Source organism: Capricornis sumatraensis, chromosome 5, assembly GCF_032405125.1.
Source record: "Capricornis sumatraensis isolate serow.1 chromosome 5, serow.2, whole genome shotgun sequence".
Classification (NCBI taxonomy): domain Eukaryota; kingdom Metazoa; phylum Chordata; class Mammalia; order Artiodactyla; family Bovidae; genus Capricornis; species Capricornis sumatraensis.
Window position 1 is genome coordinate 115,602,110 of NC_091073.1, and position 18,112 is coordinate 115,620,221.

At 46.8% G+C, this 18,112-nt stretch overlaps 1 protein-coding gene across 1 annotated transcript in view; it reads left to right on the forward strand.

Moving 5' to 3' along the window:
- Positions 1–18,112, forward strand: part of CNTNAP2 (contactin associated protein 2) — a 1,643,722-nt gene that overhangs the window by 1,461,218 nt on the left and 164,392 nt on the right. The window contains exons 19-20 of the mRNA XM_068972445.1: positions 6,888–7,124; positions 16,391–16,524. Of these exons, the coding sequence (XP_068828546.1) occupies positions 6,888–7,124; positions 16,391–16,524 (371 nt within the window). The remainder of the gene's footprint in view (positions 1–6,887; positions 7,125–16,390; positions 16,525–18,112) is intronic.

Genomic DNA, 18,112 nt, shown 5'->3' on the forward strand with positions numbered 1-18,112 from the left:
AAATACAGGTTGGAAAACTGATCCTAAGTGAAAAGGCAAAAGGATAGAACTTGGAGGAGAAAAAGATGAGAAACAATTTAATAAGAGGGCTGGGTGCTAGCTGTGTTTTGGTTTTTGTTTTTTCGTTTTTTTTCCTGCTGTAAACATCAAGGATTTGGTTGGACAGAGGGTAAAAAACCTCTGTGGTATTTTTCTGGGGTGTATGGATGTGGATTTTATTCTAAATATTTCCGCATGTACTTTCCACATTCAAGGGTAGTTTACATATGATCTGTTTTGAGGACCAAGAAATGGTTAAGACAGAATTACTTGTCTACTTCAAGGTGTCCATAATCTTTATGAACCTAAACCTACAGATGGGGTAATGTGTTTCAAATATTTGAGCAGCATAATTCAATAAGTCTTTCATAAGAATCTTAGAATATTAGAATAACTAGACACCAAATGGATCATTTTTTTCCATCCAAAAACACGAGTATCAAAAATTAAACAATCTCATATCGGTATAAACCCTTAAATCAAGCATTCTAAATCAATACTTTTTAATCATTTAATTGGGGAAAAGATGTGATTTGGGGCTTGTGAAGTTAGTGTAATTTTAGTCATTCATTCAGAAGGGATGGGTGTGTTATTTTCCTAAATGAAATCACAGTACCCTGATTTGCCATTTCCTTAAAACGATCTGAAACAATGAAATGATAGCTGTAAATCTGCCACTTGGAACTCTAACTGGTTCTCAGCTCCCCCAAGCTCTCTGACAATCAGGTTACGAGGGACATGGTTTCAGAGCGGCTCTTGTAAGCATGATGTAACCCTTCCTCCAAAACAGATGTGAACTCATAAAGCTTCCTAACGATGACTCCGAAATACGCCAGAAAGTATTCTCGGTGGCATATTTTTGGTTTATCCAAAATCCCTATCTTGCCCCATTCCCCTTCATGATCTGCCTTGAAGTGATTGTCGCTAGTTTAGCTGAGGAATCGTTTAAGTTCTCACCACCCCCCCACACCCAGGCACACCATCCTTTCAGCTCTGGCTCCGGGACCTGAGCTCTGTATCCCTGAGCTCTATGTACCTGAGCATTGCCTCTTATCCATGCTGATTCTCCAAACCCTCTGAGTCAGACTCTCCAAGCTAAATTCTGGGGCTGAGCACCAGGATTTTAACCGGCTCCTGAGCCTGTTGAGGAGTGTGTCAGGGACCCAGTGCTGCCCGCTCTCTGGGAAGAAAATACCTGGGGGAGAGTCTGACACGGGGGAGCTTAGATGCTTGCCAGCGATGCGCTGCACCGTGATTCCGCGCCTGAGGTCTCGGTGGCTTTGCCCACCTCCTCGGCCTCTGAACGCCTCCCCCAGCACCAGGCCCAGGTGCTTTGATCCTCGATCTCGAGTTTCACAAGTCTGATAACGTTTGTCTCTTCCTGTCCATCAGCCCGGTCCACTCAACCCTGGCCTGTTCCAGCCCTCTGGCCTTGAGGCTCTAGCCCTCCCCCTTCACTCTTCTCTCCTGTGTGGCCCTGCCAGACCTGTCCTTAGGTGCTGGCCCCTGCATCTCCTGGTAGAACCTTTCTGCTGGCAAAACAACCCCCTTGGTGCCTTTGCTCCAGGCGGTCTGCCTGTCCTCCCGGAACGCTCCCCTCCCTCACCAGATGCTGGGCCCCGTCACATCAGCGGGTCCTAGGAATGTGCGTCTGTTCAGCTCGGATCTGAATGACTGGGGGTTAGGAGCGCTTCTGTCTCTCTCACTGTTTCTCCAACTCCCAGCCTGAAATGTAGGAAGCCTGGTGAGTCTTGGATTCCTAACCCTAGTGAGGGCAATAGTGTTAAAGAGAAAAAAAAAAAAAAAACTAAGCTCGTGTGAATTTCACCTGGGGGCACAAAGCTCCTATTGCAGGCTCTCTGACCCCCCAGGGTTCTTGCATGCTGCACCCTCAGCTAGAAAGGGGCTCATCTTCCTCTTCCCCTTTACAAAGGTGAAGAGCCTCTGGCTCTTTCAAGTTCTTTTCACCGGGGAGTCTTCCTGGAGCCCTGGAGACAAAGCTGGTAACCCTAGTGTTCCACGTGGCTCCTATATCAGCCTGATCCTGTGCTGAGCACGCTGCCTTCTGGTGATGTCTCTTAGCCTAAATCCTCCTCTAGGCAGAGAGCACCTCGAGAGCAAGGATTGTAATCTCGACACCCGGCATGGTGCCTGGCATGCGGCTGGGGCTCAGTAGGCACTTGCTGAGAGTAGAAGAGCCAGCGCAGGCGCCTCCAGGCAGGAAGAAGCAGTCCTTCTCACCCCAGAACTCTCACCACACGGTGTTCACACGGGGCGCCGTGTCTCCCCGCCCCCCACCACTAGACGGGGGCCTCTTCAAAGGTGTCGAAGCATTAGCCGTATCTCTGCATCCGGCGAGGCGTGCAGTGACCCACGTGCATCAAGTATTTGTTTTTGTTTTTTTTTTAATTTTATTTATTATTTTTTTTAATTTTAAAATCTTTAATTCTTACATGTGTTCCCAAACATGAACCCCCCTCCCACCTCCCTCCCCATAACATCTCTCTGGGTCATCCCCATGCACCAGCCCCAAGCATGCTGTATCCTGCATCAGACATAGACCGGCGATTCAATTCTTACATGATAGTATACATGATAGAATGCCATTCTCCCAAATCATCCTACCCTCTCCCTCTCCCTCTGAGTCCAAAAGTCCGTTATACACAGCTGTGTCTTTTTTCCTGTCTTGCATACAGGGTCGTCATTGCCATCTTTCTAAATTCCATACATATGTGTTAGTATACTGTATTGGTGTTTTTCTTTCTGGCTTACTTCACTCTGTATAATCGGCTCCAGTTTCATCCATCTCATCAGAACTGATTCAAATGAATTCTTTTTAATGGCTGAGTAATACTCCATTGTGTATATGTACCACAGCTTTCTTATCCATTCATCTGCTGATGGACATCTAGGTTGCTTCCATGTCCTGGCTATTATAAACAGTGCTGCGATGAACATTGGGGTACATGTGTCTCTTTCAATTCTGGTTTCCTCGGTGTGTATGCCCAGCAGTGGGATTGCTGGGTCATAAGGTAGTTCTATTTGCAATTTTTTAAGGAATCTCCACACTGTTCTCCATAGTGGCTGTACTAGTTTGCATTCCCACCAACAGTGTAGGAGGGTTCCCTTTTCTCCACACCCTCTCCAGCATTTATTGCTTGCAGATTTTTGGATCTCAGCCATTCTGACTGGTGTGAAGTGGTACCTCATTGTGGTTTTGATTTGCATTTCTCTGATAATTCCATTCATCATTGCAACGAAAAGAATAAAATACTTAGGAATATATCTACCCAAAGAAACTAAAGACCTATATATAGAAAACCATAAAACACTGATGAAAGAAATCAAAGAGGACACTAATAGATGGAGAAATATATCAAGTATTTGTTGATCCGGTGTTTCCCAGCAAAGACACCTCTTGGCATTTTGATCGGGACAATTCTTGATTGTCTAAGACAGTCCCACACGCACAAGACACTCGGCAAGCTTCACCCCTGCCCACCAAATGCCAATAATACCCTCCCTACACACACACGCACATGCACATGCACACGCACACACACGCGCACACACATACACACGAGTACACGCGTACACACGTACACGCAGACACAGACAGATCTTTGCAAAAAGCCCCTGGGTGGGAGAGCCAGGAGAACAGTACTGCCCAAGCTTGTGGTTAACGGAGCTCTGCACCGCTGCTCAGGAGAAGCAGGATGAGGCACCCCCTGCGGCAGTGCTGGGGGGTATTATAAGTGTGCGGCCAGGTGAGGTGGGGGTCAGGTGTCATCTGTGGCCTGAATCTGTTCAGTTCAGTTCAGTCGCTCAATTGTGTCCGACTCTTTGCGACCCCATGGACTGCAGCACGCCAGGCCTCCCTGTCCATCACCAACTCCCAGAGTATACTCAAACTCATGGCCATTGAGTCAGTGATGCCATCCAACCATCTCGTCCTCTGTCGTCCCCTTCTCCTCCCACCTTCGATCTTTCCCAGCATCAGGGTCTTTTCCAGTGAGTCAGTTCTTCGCATCAGGTGGCCCTGAATAGACACTGGTAACTGTTTAAGATGAGGGCAGAGAAATAGAGAGCTTACCAGGCAGTCAGGAAAGAAAAGGGAAATTTACTAGAGGGAAACGAGAGGGTGACTGGCCCTTGAGAAGAACCCCTTTCTCCCTTTCTGATGGGGTCCTTCTTATACCCCACCAATGAAAAATTCTCTGAAGGGATGGATAATTTTTAGCCTGTAGTTGAGTCCTGTAGTTATGTAGCTAGAGGTCTGGAATCTGGTGGTCTTGCAGCTTTGAGGAGATAGGCACCAGTGAGAAAACAGAATGTCATTTGGGCAATTTGGTCAGTCTCAAGGATCCCTGTGATTTTATTCTTTGTTTGCGAGGTCAACATAATGAGCCATCTTATCAGTGAGACCCCATGTGGGCCTCATCGGTAACCTGTCTTTGTAAAATGACTGAGTGACCTTATTGGACCTCTGTCATATATTCCAGGCACTAGGCTAAGTGTCATCCATGTTCTTTAACCCTCCAACAACCTATGAAGCCCCAGTTTCCAGAGGAGGAAACGGAGCCTTAGAGTGTTTCAAGCCGCTGACCAAGTTAACACGGCTGGGTAGCAGCAAAGCCAAGGTTTACCCACAATCACTGTGTAATTACTGCACCATGTAAACTCTCTCTGTACCAGGCTTCTTTCACAACCATGAACTTCCAGATTCCCAGAGGAAAGAATCCTTTTAAAATGGGTCCCCTCCTTTTAATTATCATGTAGAGCAGTTTCACAAAATACTTTCTATATAGTGTTCCACCTGTAATGCAGGAGACCCAGGTTCGATCCCTGGTTTGGGAAGATTCCCTGGAGAAGGAAATGCTTACCTACTCCAGTACTCCTGCCTGGGAAACCCCATGGACAGAGGAGCCCAGTGGGCTACAGTCCATGGGGTCACAAAGAATTGGACAAGACTGAGCAACCAAACCGCAAGTGCTCATTTAGTCAGATGTCGAGTCTTTAACGAGAGTAACGGGTTCCACAGGCAAGGAAGTGTGGGAAATGCTTTTAAAGGGCACACGAGGGTGAGCGGTGAAACAGTGCCTGTGAAGACAAGCAAGTCTTGCTGGCGGGCCCTTACCTTTCACAGGAGTTATGAGGTGGTTTTAGAACATGGGGAAGTAAATACTAGGGAAAACTATAGCAGAAGCTTGTCTGCCAGGAAATGTGTAAAAACCGATTAGCATTGATTAGGCCACAGAAAAAAACTGACGAAGGATGAGTGACCTTACTTCTACTTTCTTAATAATAATAATAATAGGTACTATTTATTATGTGCTAATTACCTTTTGTAATTCTCTCTGTTATTACCTCCCTTTCACATATAAAGGGCTCCTCTCGCTGCTCAGACAATAAAGAATCTGCCTGCAATGAAGGAGACTCGGATTTGAAGGGAATGGCTACCCACTCCAGTATTCTTATCTGGAGAATTCCATGGACAGAGGAGCCTGGCAAGCTATAGTCCATGGGGTTGCAAAGAATTGGACACGACTGAGCAACTAACACTTTCACATATAAAATACTGAGGCCTAGAGAAGCCAGCTAAATGACTTTTCCTAAAGCCATATAAGCAATTAATGGCAGCACCGGATATGAACCCAGTTCCCTGTAATTTCAGGTCTTGTGGTTTTGAACACGATACCCAAAGCCTCCCAAGGCATCATCAGGGTTCCGGGACTTTCCTGGGTGAACCTCCAAAGCAACTCCCGTCTCTGCCCATGAACACCTTGAATTAGTGGTGCGTGTGATACTGCTCTAGGAACGGGGACCCCTTCCGGGGCCAGAGAGTGGGCTGTCATCTCACACTTGGAAATGAACTGTCCAACGAGACACACTTACCAACAAAACAGACCTTACCGGGAAGGGGCCCGAGCAGAGAGAAGCAGGGTCAGGGAACGCGGAAGGACTGCTCTGCCACGTGGCCTGCGGTCTCAGATTATGCGTCACGGGGTGAATTCCCAGGTTGTCTCTTGCCAGTCATCTTGCTTGGTCCATATTTGTTCTGACTGAGGGCCCTTCCTGGTGGCGTGTGCATCGCTCAGCCAAGGTGGATTCCAGCAAGAAGGACTCTGAGAGGCTGCTTGCCTCCTGCCTCTTTCCCCCACCCCCACACCCCCACACCCCCACACCCCCACACCCCCACCAAATTTGCCTGGTTAGTTTTTAGGGGCAGCACAGGTGTTCCATATGGGGACCTCCTGTTGTGAGACAACTCGGGCAGGTGCGCCTGCCAGCCAAGGCAGGTGGTTTTCGTCAACAGTTCCCTAACAATAAAGTAGTGAAAGTGTGAAAGTGTTAGCTGCTCAGTCATGTCCGACTCTTTGTGACCTTATGGACTGTAGCCCGCCAGGCTCCTCTGTCCGTGGGATTCTCCAGACAAGAGTAGCAGAGTGGGTTGCCATTTCCTTCTGCAGGGGATCTTTCTGACCCAGTGATTGAACCCAGGTCTAATTTATTCTCAGCATCACTCTTCAACCTAAATTAGTTATTTAGTCTAAGTACTAAATGTGAAGTTTTTTTTCCTGGTATGATTTACGTCTCTTAATTTTACTATTACAGTTTTAAGGTGACAGATTGCTATACTCTGTTACGTGCTTTTTGTATTTTGGAGGCGTGTTCGTGTTGATGAAATAACATCCGTCTGCTTAGACATTTTCCCGGTCTGATCGCCCTCCTGGAGTCGGTCCACCCTCCAGGAACGGCCGTTGCGGCCACGACAGAGCTCACCATCTGCCTAGGTTAAGTTGCCATTCAACTCCTAATCTTGCCATTTCCTCTTTCCTTTTCGACAGACGTGGGTGCGTTTTTTGAAGAGGGGATGTGGCTGCGGTATAACTTCCAGGCGCCCGGAATCGGGGCCCGGGATTCGGGCAGCAGACCGGAGAACTCTCCGGAGCCGCAGAACGGAGCCCCGGACCTGGCGGGCGAGGAGATCCGCTTCAGCTTCAGCACCACCAAGGCGCCCTGCATCCTTCTCTACGTCAGCTCCCTCACCACCGACTTCCTGGCGGCGCTGGTCAAACCCACCGGTAAGGGCCAGGATCCCTAGCCTGCGGCCGTTCAGCGTCGGGGGACAAATGAGCCTATGGTCGGTCTCTAGGAGACAGCTAAGCGGTTGTAAGGCACATACACACCAAACCCCCAGGAGCCCATTTCCTCTCTGAAAACAGGAGCTCTAAGACCCTTGAAAACGAAAATGTTCAGGTGTGCCAAGGAGCACGTGTCTCTCATTTCCCAGGGACACTGAACAGGTTTAGACATGGAGACTGCCTCTCTGTGGTCTTGCTCTTTGATGAGGAAAGCTCTGCAGCCTCCCTGGACAGCTTCCAGGGTCATAGCATCTTAAATACCAAGATTTTTCTTCCATGGGATCTAATAATGATTCTTATTAACCCAGTTCAGCTTGAAAGTGAAAGTCACTCAGTCGTGTCTGACTCTTTGCGACCCTGAGGACTATACAGTCCATGGAATTCTCCAGGCCAGAACACTGGAGTGGGTAGCTGTTCCCTTCTCCAGGGGATCTTCCCAACCCAGGGATCGAGCCCAGGTGTCCCACATTGCAGGCAGATTCTTTAGCAGCTGAGCCACTAGGTTTGAAAGATAGATCGGGGGGGGGGGGGGGCAGTTCCTTAGGATTTTCCCTTTCAGAAATAAATTCTGAAGAAATAAGCCAAAAATCAGACAAATATTCAGCATAAAGATGTTCATCACAGTTTATAATGTTATTTATGGTAGTAAGAATTGGTGAGGACCTAGATCAATTTTAGTAAAATGGTTAGTCAAAGGGAGTCACTGTTTATGGGATACTATGTATCCATTAAGAAAAATATTTGTGAAGAGTAAGTAAAGACATGAAAACAAACAAAAAAAGGCATGAAAAAGCCTTGACTGTACAATATCAGCCAGGCTCCTCTGTCCATGGAACTCTCCAGACAAGAATACTGGAATGGGTTGTCATGCCCTTCTCCAAAGGATCTTCCCAACCCAGGAATAAAACCCTGGTCTCACGCATTGCAGGCAGATTCTTAACCATCTGAGCCACAAGGGCAGCCCCAATATTGGTTTAGCTCTATAAAAAGATGGACAGAAAAAAAGACAATGATGTGAGCACAAAGTATCTCTGTTTCAATAGTTGACTTGTTTCTCCCAGGTAATAGTTTCTACATATGTCAAATGCTCTTAATAAGCAACTGCCACTGTTCTCATCAGAGAAAAATAGTAAGTAAAATCAGGAAGTAAGGAAGCAGAGAAGTGTGAAATTCCCACTCTCCAGGATTTCACACGTTCTTTCTTCTGCATCAGATTAAACCACTGTTTAATCCACTGGTGTTCTCCACCCTCACGTCCCAAGCTCTCCTTGGTGGGCAGGGAGGCTGGCTCTCAGCTCTAGCTCTTCGAGAATGTCATGAACACACCCCAGTACTGTCTGCTCCTCAAGCTACCGCCACGTTCCCATCTGGTCCCAACCCTCTCCAGTAACTCCTGCCCCACAGCCTACACCAGCCCGTGCAAGCACTCACGTGTGTGTTTATGGGCATTCGTCACATGCAAAGGCTTTGACTAATGTTTCCATATTAATGGCTCCCATGTAAGGAAGCCCGAAGCTGTATTGTGTTTCACATGCATGAATTCCCGAGAGCACACACTCTATAAGGTAGGGTCCATTCTACCCTTTTCCTGCAGGTGATAGAGTGGAGTACAGAGAGGTTCAGTGATTTGCACACTTGGCCAGTGAAGGCACAACCAACTGGTGTTCCTGAACCTGGATCCAGAGTTCTCCAGCACTCTTTCTCTGCTGCAGAGATCTCTAGAACACACAGGGTATTTGCAAAGTATAGACAGTCAACTTCTCTTTAGGGGTTGCAAGGCCATCCTCAATTGCTACTGGAAATTGGCTTTTTCACACTCCAAATACTGCATATTTTATGAATTGAGATTTGAAGCTAGACAAATTTGAGGAACTCATTCAGGAAAAAGAAATCAATAAGGACTAAGCCAAAATATCCAAAAAAGAAAGTAATAAAGTAAGAAGTCTTAACTAAATGCCTTGACATCTCTCAAACTTGACATGTTGGGAGCTGCATTGTTCTCAGCGCTCCTGGAACCTCCCCGCCCCTCTGATTGTGATGGTGCTGCTGCATCTCAGACACAGAACACACAGCCTGGCGTCATCATGACCTCTCTGCCCTTCCCCCTCCTGTGGGTCTATTCCCAGTGAGTCCTGTGGGTCCTGTTCTAACCGTGTCCTTCCCGAGCGGCCCCTCCTTTGCTTCCTCACTGCTACCCTCCTGGCAAAGGTCTCCTGATTCAGTGCTTCCCAACCCGTGTCACGGCACACGTGGCATGTTGTATGTGAATGGCACCTGGGCAGATGGATGAGGTTGTGTTTGGGAGGCCACCTGCCCAGGGACTCCAGCTGCCCTCTCCTCCTGCAAGTCTGCCAAGGCCTGAGGGGAGCCTGCTTCCCCCCAGCTTCCCCCCTGGTACCCTGGGGCCCTCCTCAGATAGGTACACCTCAACACATGCCCAGAAGGCTCCGTTCCCACCATCACTCTGCTCCCAGTCACCCCATCCTCCTCAGCCAGAAAAGGTCTTCCTTCACACACAGCACCCCTACCAAACAGCCAGGAGCCGCAGGAGGGATCCCTAGTCCCACCACCTTCCATCAGGACCCACCAGGCTCCTGGGTGAGAGCTCAGGGTGCAGAGCCAGAATTCCGGATTTTAATTCTGCTCCCGTGTTTGCAGACTGTGGGGTCTGGAGCAGTCACGAGCCACACCGAACCCCGGTTTCCTCATCTGTGACACAGTGACTCCCCCAGAGCAGTGCTGTGAAAGTCAAATGAGTTATTGAGTGTAATCCACTGTACACATGTGTGCATAGTAGATCCTAAGGGAAATCAACCCTGAATGTTCATTGGAAGGACTGATGCTAAAGCTGATGTTCCAATAGCTGGCCACCTGATGTGAAGAACTGACTCACTGGAAAAAGACCCTGATGCTAAGAAAGATTGAGGGCAGGAGGAGAAGAGGACAACAGAGGATGAGACAATTGGATGGTAATCACCAACTTGAGCTTGAGCAAACTCCAGGAGACAGTGAAGGGCAGGCAAGCCTTGCGTGCTGTAGTCCATGGCGTCGCAAAGAGTTGGACACGACTTAACCACTGAACAACAATAATACACACACACGTGTGTGTGTGCACACGCACGCGCGTGCGTGCGCATGTGGTAGCAATAGTTATCCAGAGCCCGCTGATTGAATCTACAGTTTCCCACATATTGAGGCTGCACATCCCTACACTTCCTTTTCTAGGAACTCTCTACTCCCCAAGCACCCCAAGGATGTCTGCCCAGGTGCCCACTCCGTTTCCCTTCCCTGGAAAAGCTCCGTCTTCCTCTGTGGCTTCCTGCCTGCCTTTCATTCTGGACTCAGATCAAGCCTCGCCTCTTGCAGTGGCTGCTCCTTCCTTTCGGCTCCGATCGCGCTTACTGCCGCAGCCATTTGTTGGGCTCTCAGTGCTCTGTGTGGTTGCCCGTCTCTGTTACACACGTGTCCTGTCTTCCCCTCGAGATGAAAGGCCCAGCACGCCGTCTCTTGCCTACAGCAGGTGCCCTGTGAGTGTTTGCTGACGGCAGTGATGATGGCCAAGGGAGAATAAATCTGTTAAGCACATTATTTGCTGCAGCCAATAAAAGAGCATTCCCTTATAACTGCTTTAATTCACTTGGGAGATAAACGTGAGCTGCAGGAAGTGAAGTGTCTCTCCATCTTAATAATATTTTATTTTAATGAACAAATATTAATATTCTCCTTCCCATCATTTAGTGGTTCTCTTGTGCTATTATTTTAAAGAAATAAATATATTATTTAAATTTTATTATTCCAGAATATTGCCATTCCTGTTTATAGATGTTCACTATATATAAATTTTAAAGTCCAACTCATCTTTTTCCTCAAAGCAAATCATTTCCAATGCCATTAAGCAAAGCAGTTAGAGAAATTTTAAATCATTTTTACAAAGTCCGAGAAAGCCAGAAAAGGGAGAAAATAATGAAAACAACTTAATACTGATTTTAATGAGCTGGAAAACATAAAGGGATCAATGACAAAGAGACAGTAGGGAAAAAAATGTCCAGAGTTTTGTTGTTTGGTGTGTGTGTTTGTTTTTTCTTTTTTTTTGGGGGGGGCGGGGAGCGTAATTACTGGTTCCTCTGACTTTTAGCCTCAAAGGCAGAGCCCTCTCTTACTTCTCTTTGTATCCCCAGATCAGGCATGACCTGGACTGTGCTAGGGATTAGAGGTGGGTGTCTGTGTTAGAAGTGGACTCCACACCAGCCAGGCAGTCCGCTTCTGGACCTTTAAAACTTGGTTCCATGGTGCTTTGTGCAGGGCACTAAATAAGTATACTCTAAAGAAATAAATGTTTAAATGACGAATGAATACAGCTATATGTTTTTAAAACTGGAGATATATATGGAGTCCAAAGAATGGTACTGATTAACCTATTTGCATGGCAGCAGTAGAGATGCAGATATAGAGAACAGGCTTGTGGACACAGCAGGGGAAGGAGAGGGTGGGGTGAACTGAGAGTGTAGCTTGAAACATATATACCGCTGCTCCTGCTGCTGCCGCTGCTGCTGCTGCTGCCGCCGCTTCAGTCATGTCCGACTCTGCACAACCCCGTAGACGGCAGCCCACCAGGCTCCCCCGTCCCTGGGATTCTCCAGGCAAGAACACTGGAGTGGGTTGCCATTTCCTTCTCCAATGCATGAAACTGAAAAGTGAAAGTGAAGCCACTCAGTCGTGTCCGACTCTGCTCGACTCCATGGACTGCAGCCTACGAGGCTCCTCCGTCCTTGGGGTTTTCCAGGCAAGAGTACTGGAGTGGGGTGCCAGTGCCTTCTCCAAACATATACACTACTATATGTAAAGTAGACGCTACTATTTGCTGTATAACACAAGGAGCTCAACCCAGTGCCCTGTGACAACCTAGAGTGGGATGGGGTGGAGGAGGGAGGGAGGGTTGGACATATGTATACCTGTGGCTGATTCATGTTGAAATACGGCAGAAATCAATACAACATTGTAAAGCAATTATCCTCCAATTAAAAATTTAAAAATAAATGTCACCAGTAAAAAAAAAAGAAAGAAAGAAAGCTGGCTGTGATCATACAAAGTCAGAACACCAGAAGTAAAGTGGAAAACAAAAACTGAAGACAGTCGACTTGTTTTTTCCTGCATATAGCCAAACAACTTTCCTAACCATCTCCTTCACTGCCAAACAATAGGTTCTTTATAATGCTATTACAGTAAAGAAAAAATAGGGTAAAACCCCTGAGTGGTGGGAAGAGAAGCAGCTCAGGAAAAAGGAGTGGCATGTTCAAAGGTCCTGAGGATGGAGAAGAGTTGTATCTTCTAGGGAATATAGGGAATAAGCCAAGTGCAAGGTAGCTTGAATGTAAACAGTGAAAGGGTAACTGACTTGATTTGAAAACAAAGTAACTGGCAACCTTTCAGACAGGACATCATCAGCTATATTAAAAATGTATGTCTTTATCCTGTAAGCTACTGGAACATTTGAAGAGCTTTATGTGAACCATACAACTAATTAATTATGCATTTTGAAAAGATTACTCTGCAAAGAAAACATGGGAAAGAAGAAGAAGCAGGGAAACCATGATTCTTTCACTCAGTGAGTATTTATTCAGCACCTACTGTATGGAGAAGGAAATGGCAACCCACTCCAGTATTCGTGCCTGGAAAATCCCATGGACGGAGGATCCTGGAGGGCTATGGCCCATGGAGTTGCAAAGAGTCGGACACGACTGAGCAACTAATACACACACTGTGTGTCAGGCATTATTCTAAACACTGGGAATTAAGTCACGAAGAATATAAACAGGGATTTCCCTGGTGGGCCAGTGGCTAACACTCCAGTCTCCCAATGCAGGAGTCCAGGTTTGATCCCTGGTCAGCAAACTAGATCCCACATGCTGCAACTCAGACCTGGCACAGCCAAATAAATAAATAAAGAGTAAGATATTTTTTTAAAAAAAGGATATCAGCAAAAGTTTTTACTCTTATGGAACTTACTTTTGAACGAAAGAAGACAGACAATAAATAAATGAAGTGCTCTCTGTAGTATGTTGTATGGAAAGAACTATCATGGGGGGAAAATAAAGCAGAAAAGGAGTGGGGGTGGGTGGCGCCTGGCCAAGAGAAAGCAGTAGGTAAATTGTGCTTTTGATAAGGAAGTCACAGAAATAGTCACTGACAAGATAATATTTGAACAGGACCTAAAGGAAGTGAGAGCTCATCCATGCAGGTAGATAGCTGGGAAATAAGGGCCCTGGACAGAAGAACCAGCAGGTGCAAAGGCTGTGAGGCAGGAACATGCTGGCATCTGTGGAGAGAGCAGAGAAGCCTGTGTGGTCAGGTGAGGAGTGAGCAAGGAGGAGGATAACAAGAGGCTGAGTCAGAGACAATGGGGACGATCACAAAGGGCCTGGCTGGCCAGGATGAAGACTCAGAGTGGGATTGTTGCTGCTGTTGTTCTGTCACTAAGCCGTGTCCAATTCTTTGGGACCCCCTGGACTGTAATACACCAGGTTCTCCCATCCTTCACCATCTCCTCGAGTTTGCTCAAATTCATGTCTGTTGAGTCGGTGATGCCATCCAACCATCTCATCCTCTGTTGCCCCTCTTCGCCTCCTGCCTTCAATCTTTCCAGCTTTAGGGTCTTTTCCAATGTGTAGGCTCTTTTCATCAGGTGGCCAAAGTATTGGAGCTTCAGCTTCAGCATCAGTCCTTCCAATGAATATTCAGTGTTGATTTCCTTTAGGATTGACTGGCTTAATCTCCTTGCAGTCCAAGGGATTCTCAAGAGTCTTCTCCAGCACCACAATTGGAAAGCATCAATTCTTTTGCACTCAGCCTTCTTTATGGGATAGGAAGCCAAGGAAGGTTCCTGAGCAGAGGACAGCTCTGCCTTCTGTGTGCAGAGGAGAGTAGGGATGGAGACTAGGAGACTAGACTGGGCTGGGGAGACGTGGTGGAAGGGCAGAGGCAAGCAGGTTAGTTAGTATGAAGGCTAGTACAGTAATCCAGGAAAAAGACAAGGGTGGCTTGGTCCAGGGATAGAAACTGAGGTGATGAAAACGGTAAGATTCAGGGCATGTGTTGAAGACAGAACCAAGGAGCTTTGCTGACGGATCACATGTGTAATACAGGAGCAAGAGGGAAGCCAGGGTTTTTAGCGGAAATAGCAGGAAGGATAAAGTGTCCATTAACTGAAATGTGGGAAAATGGGTTGAATTAGTTTTAGGAGAGGAAGTTCAAGAGTTCGGTTTCTCGTATGTTGTTATCTGAGGTTCCAGGGAGACGTCTCCGTTAACGCATGAGTATTAAGAGAGCAGAGAAAGAGAGGACTCGCCTGAGAGTGAAGTGGCGTGAAGAGTGGCCACGTGTGAAGGAGAGACTGCCATGGGTCATGTGATCCAGGCAGAAGCGGATGCAGGTGAAGTCCAGGTGATGGCCGTCAGGTCACTGATGGGGAGTGGCTGGCACAGTGGCCCAGGGTCAGGGCGGGAGCTCTGTGTGGAGGGACGGGCTCCCGAGGGAACCACATCAGGCACTCTAGGTGCCCATGGGGGCCCTGCAGCTATGGAGATGGGGCAGAGTGGGTGAACTTAGACATGTTTAGGAAACAGAAGTCTGCAGGACTTGGTTGAAATGCTATAAAGCAATCTAGGGTCAGGTGTTAAGAGAGAACTCAGAAATAGTGAAGGTTTGTTCAGATTTGTTCAGAAAACAAAAAAAAAAAAATAGGAATTGCAAGTAATTCATGATTGGTCTGATGGATGTTTCTTTCAATTCCAGGGACATAGTTCCATATTTTAAAGAACACGTGTAAGACTAAGGAACGGCAGTGTTCAGAATCAATTGCATTGGTTTACATTGATATAAGGGGCTTTCCTGGTGGCATAGATGGTAAAGAGTCTGCCTACAATGCGGAAGACCTGGGTTCAATCCCTGGGTCAGGAAGATCCCCTGGAGAAGGAAATGGTGCCCCACTCCAGTATTCTTGCCTGGAAAACCCCATGGACGGAGGAGCCTGGTAGGCTACAGCCCATGGGGTCACAAAGAGTCAGACACGACTGAGTGACTTCACTTTCAGTTTTCACTTTCACAGCCTTATAAGGGTGTGAGTATTACCTGAAAGGAGATCTGGCCAAATATTCAGAGTAGTTATCTCTGGATCGTGTTGTTCCCAGTGACTTTCCTTTTTATTTTTCCTGTTAACTTCCTAAGTTTTAATTACCCTGTGCTGTTTCACAACTTAAAATCAGAATATCAGTTTTGTTCCTCTGAAAGGAAAATGAAAGAGGCAAGGAAGAATTCTGAAGTGATTTACAGTTAGCCACACTCTTGCTAAATTACTGGCTCCATTTTTAAGCTCTGAGATGTCCAAAGCTATTAGCATGAAGATTCCAATTTGAGTGGGAAAATGAGATTAAAAGTTGATGCCTTTAAATAATCATAAATAAGAAATAAAAGCTACATTTGCTGTACAGATTAATTAAAAGCAGGACCTAGAATATTATATACATCTTTCTGAATATTGCTTGCCATCAGGGGGAAGCAAGAAAGAGGATAAAAAGAATAATTTGTTGAGGCAAAGTGCAGGACAGCTGAGAGGCAGTGAGGACCCATGTTTTTATTGATTTGCGTTTGGACTGATGAGGTCTCTAACCTAGAATAAAATCATTTGCTCTGTTTTCTTGGTCTCAGTGAAGCCACCCAAAGTGCCATGTATTTATCTTTTGTAAATTATGTTTATTTTTAATACTCTGTGCTCATGATTCTTTTATATGGTGAATGTCACACTTTGCTGATGGCGTGAGACCATCCTGGCATCCTGCGTTTATATTTTATTTTACAGGGCATTCTGTGGGGCCTGTCTCCACGGTCCTGTGTTGTGTATATGTCCTCATCCCGCCTTCCCAGACACAACCCACACTTGGATCGTTTATACCGTTCGCTGCTTCAGCTTGGAGAGGATGGTCACGGACGGCCCATAATTGGTAGACTGTCAACATGCGTGAGCCCAGTGCCGTGAACCTTTATGGATTAGTGCACCTCTGAGCTAGTGGCTCAGAATGCAGAATGGCAATCGTGTTGATGGACATCGAAGCTGCGTTTAATGGAAACAAGACCCCAGGGCTGGGGGCGTGACGTTGATATGAAATCCAGAGCAGAGAAATGACTGAGTCTCTTTCCTTTTCTCTATGCAGGAAGCCTCCAGATCCGGTACCACCTGGGTGGCACCCGGGAGCCCTATAACATTGATGTGGACCACCGGAGCATGGCCAACGGCCAGCCCCACAGCGTTAACATCACCCGTCGCGAGAGGACCGTCACTCTCAAGGTACGCATGTGTTGCTCATCTGTCATCTGTGACACTGTGTTGGGGTCTCTGCCCACTGTCACGCTTGAGTGAGTGCTCCCTCGCTGAGTCGTGTCCAACTCTCTGCGACCCCAAGGACGGCAGCCCGCCCGGCTCCTCTGTCCGTGGGATTCTCCAGGCAAGAATGCCAGAGTGGGTTGCCATTTCTCCCTCTGTCATACTTGGCTGTTGCTGTTGTTTCTTTTTTTTTGGGGGGGGGGGGTTGGTTTTGGGTGGTTGGGGCAGGTGGAAGAGATGCATCTGATACATTCTTCTACAAACTGCTAACCAGTGAGGTAGAAAGATATACAGTTGGTACAGAAAAGATGATGACGGTGTTGATGGAGAAGAGGTTTCTTGGGAGAAGGTAGAATAAATGTTTGCTCCAAATATTCTTCGTAGCTTTTCCTGTGTATAGGCCTGCACATCTATCAGCCTTCTGCTTTTATCCATTGCAGCATCTTTACCCTCACGGTCTCAGATGTCTGAGGCTTATCACGTTTCCCAGCAAAGGTTATTTTGGTTTATCTGACCTACTTCCTTCACGACTCTAGTGCAGTGTGAATAACTGGGTTTTTTCCTTCTATAGATGCTTTGCCTTAAACATCTTCCGTACACATACCTTTCCCAGCATCTCAGACTCTGCTTGTGGGGTTTCTGTACACAAAGGGCTAGTTTTATTATGACACTCAAATTTTATTTCAGGTTCATTGATTGTCCCTCCCCACACCCCCCCCCCACCACTACTGATTTTTACAATGAAGAAGCCAGCCTGGGAGACACCATGAATAAAACATGACAGGAGGAGGTCTCCCCGGGAACTGAGCCAAAGATCAAGGCTGGAACTGTCACTGCGTTCTCTAGAAGGAGTTTAAAATAGATATGTGTCAGGAAGAAGAACGGCAGGGGGACGCTGTTTTGTCAGCCGAGCAGAGTGCCTTTTGGCAGGGGCTCAGCAGCCTCTCTGACCTCATTCGGATTCGGCTGGTTGCCGTGGGAAGTTCAGGTTGCAAAGAATCAGCACAGGCCCCATCTCTTTTTGAGCCCTGGTGGATGTCAAATTCGGAACTCGATATGGAGTTTACACTTGGCCGTTAGCAGGAAATGCTAGAGAGCGTTTTCAGGAGAGGCCTTTCCTAGGAAAATGACAACGTACAGAAGCAGCTTATTGTGCAGTCGATCAGATGGAGTGTAAATAAGGTTCTCTCGTAGTGACGGACAGTCGCTGAGCCCAGCGCAGTGCTTGGCACACGAGAGGTCCTACAGATTACTTACAGAGTAAACCACCCCCATCCTTTACCACAAACTCAAGTCTGATTCAGAAGAGAGCAAGTTCAGGATTAGTATGCTTTATACCATTATAGGATACGAATGGTTTTATACCGTTCTACCAACATTGTGTTTACTGGATTTTGATTAGACTTATTCACTTATTTTAAACTATTCCATCTGTCACCCCTCTCAGAGAAAGTGATTCTCTTGCCATTTCACCATTGCAAAATAATACTAAAAATTTAAAAAGCTCAGCAGTCAGCTTGAAGGACAGTGTCATGGAAGACAGCTGATTGCC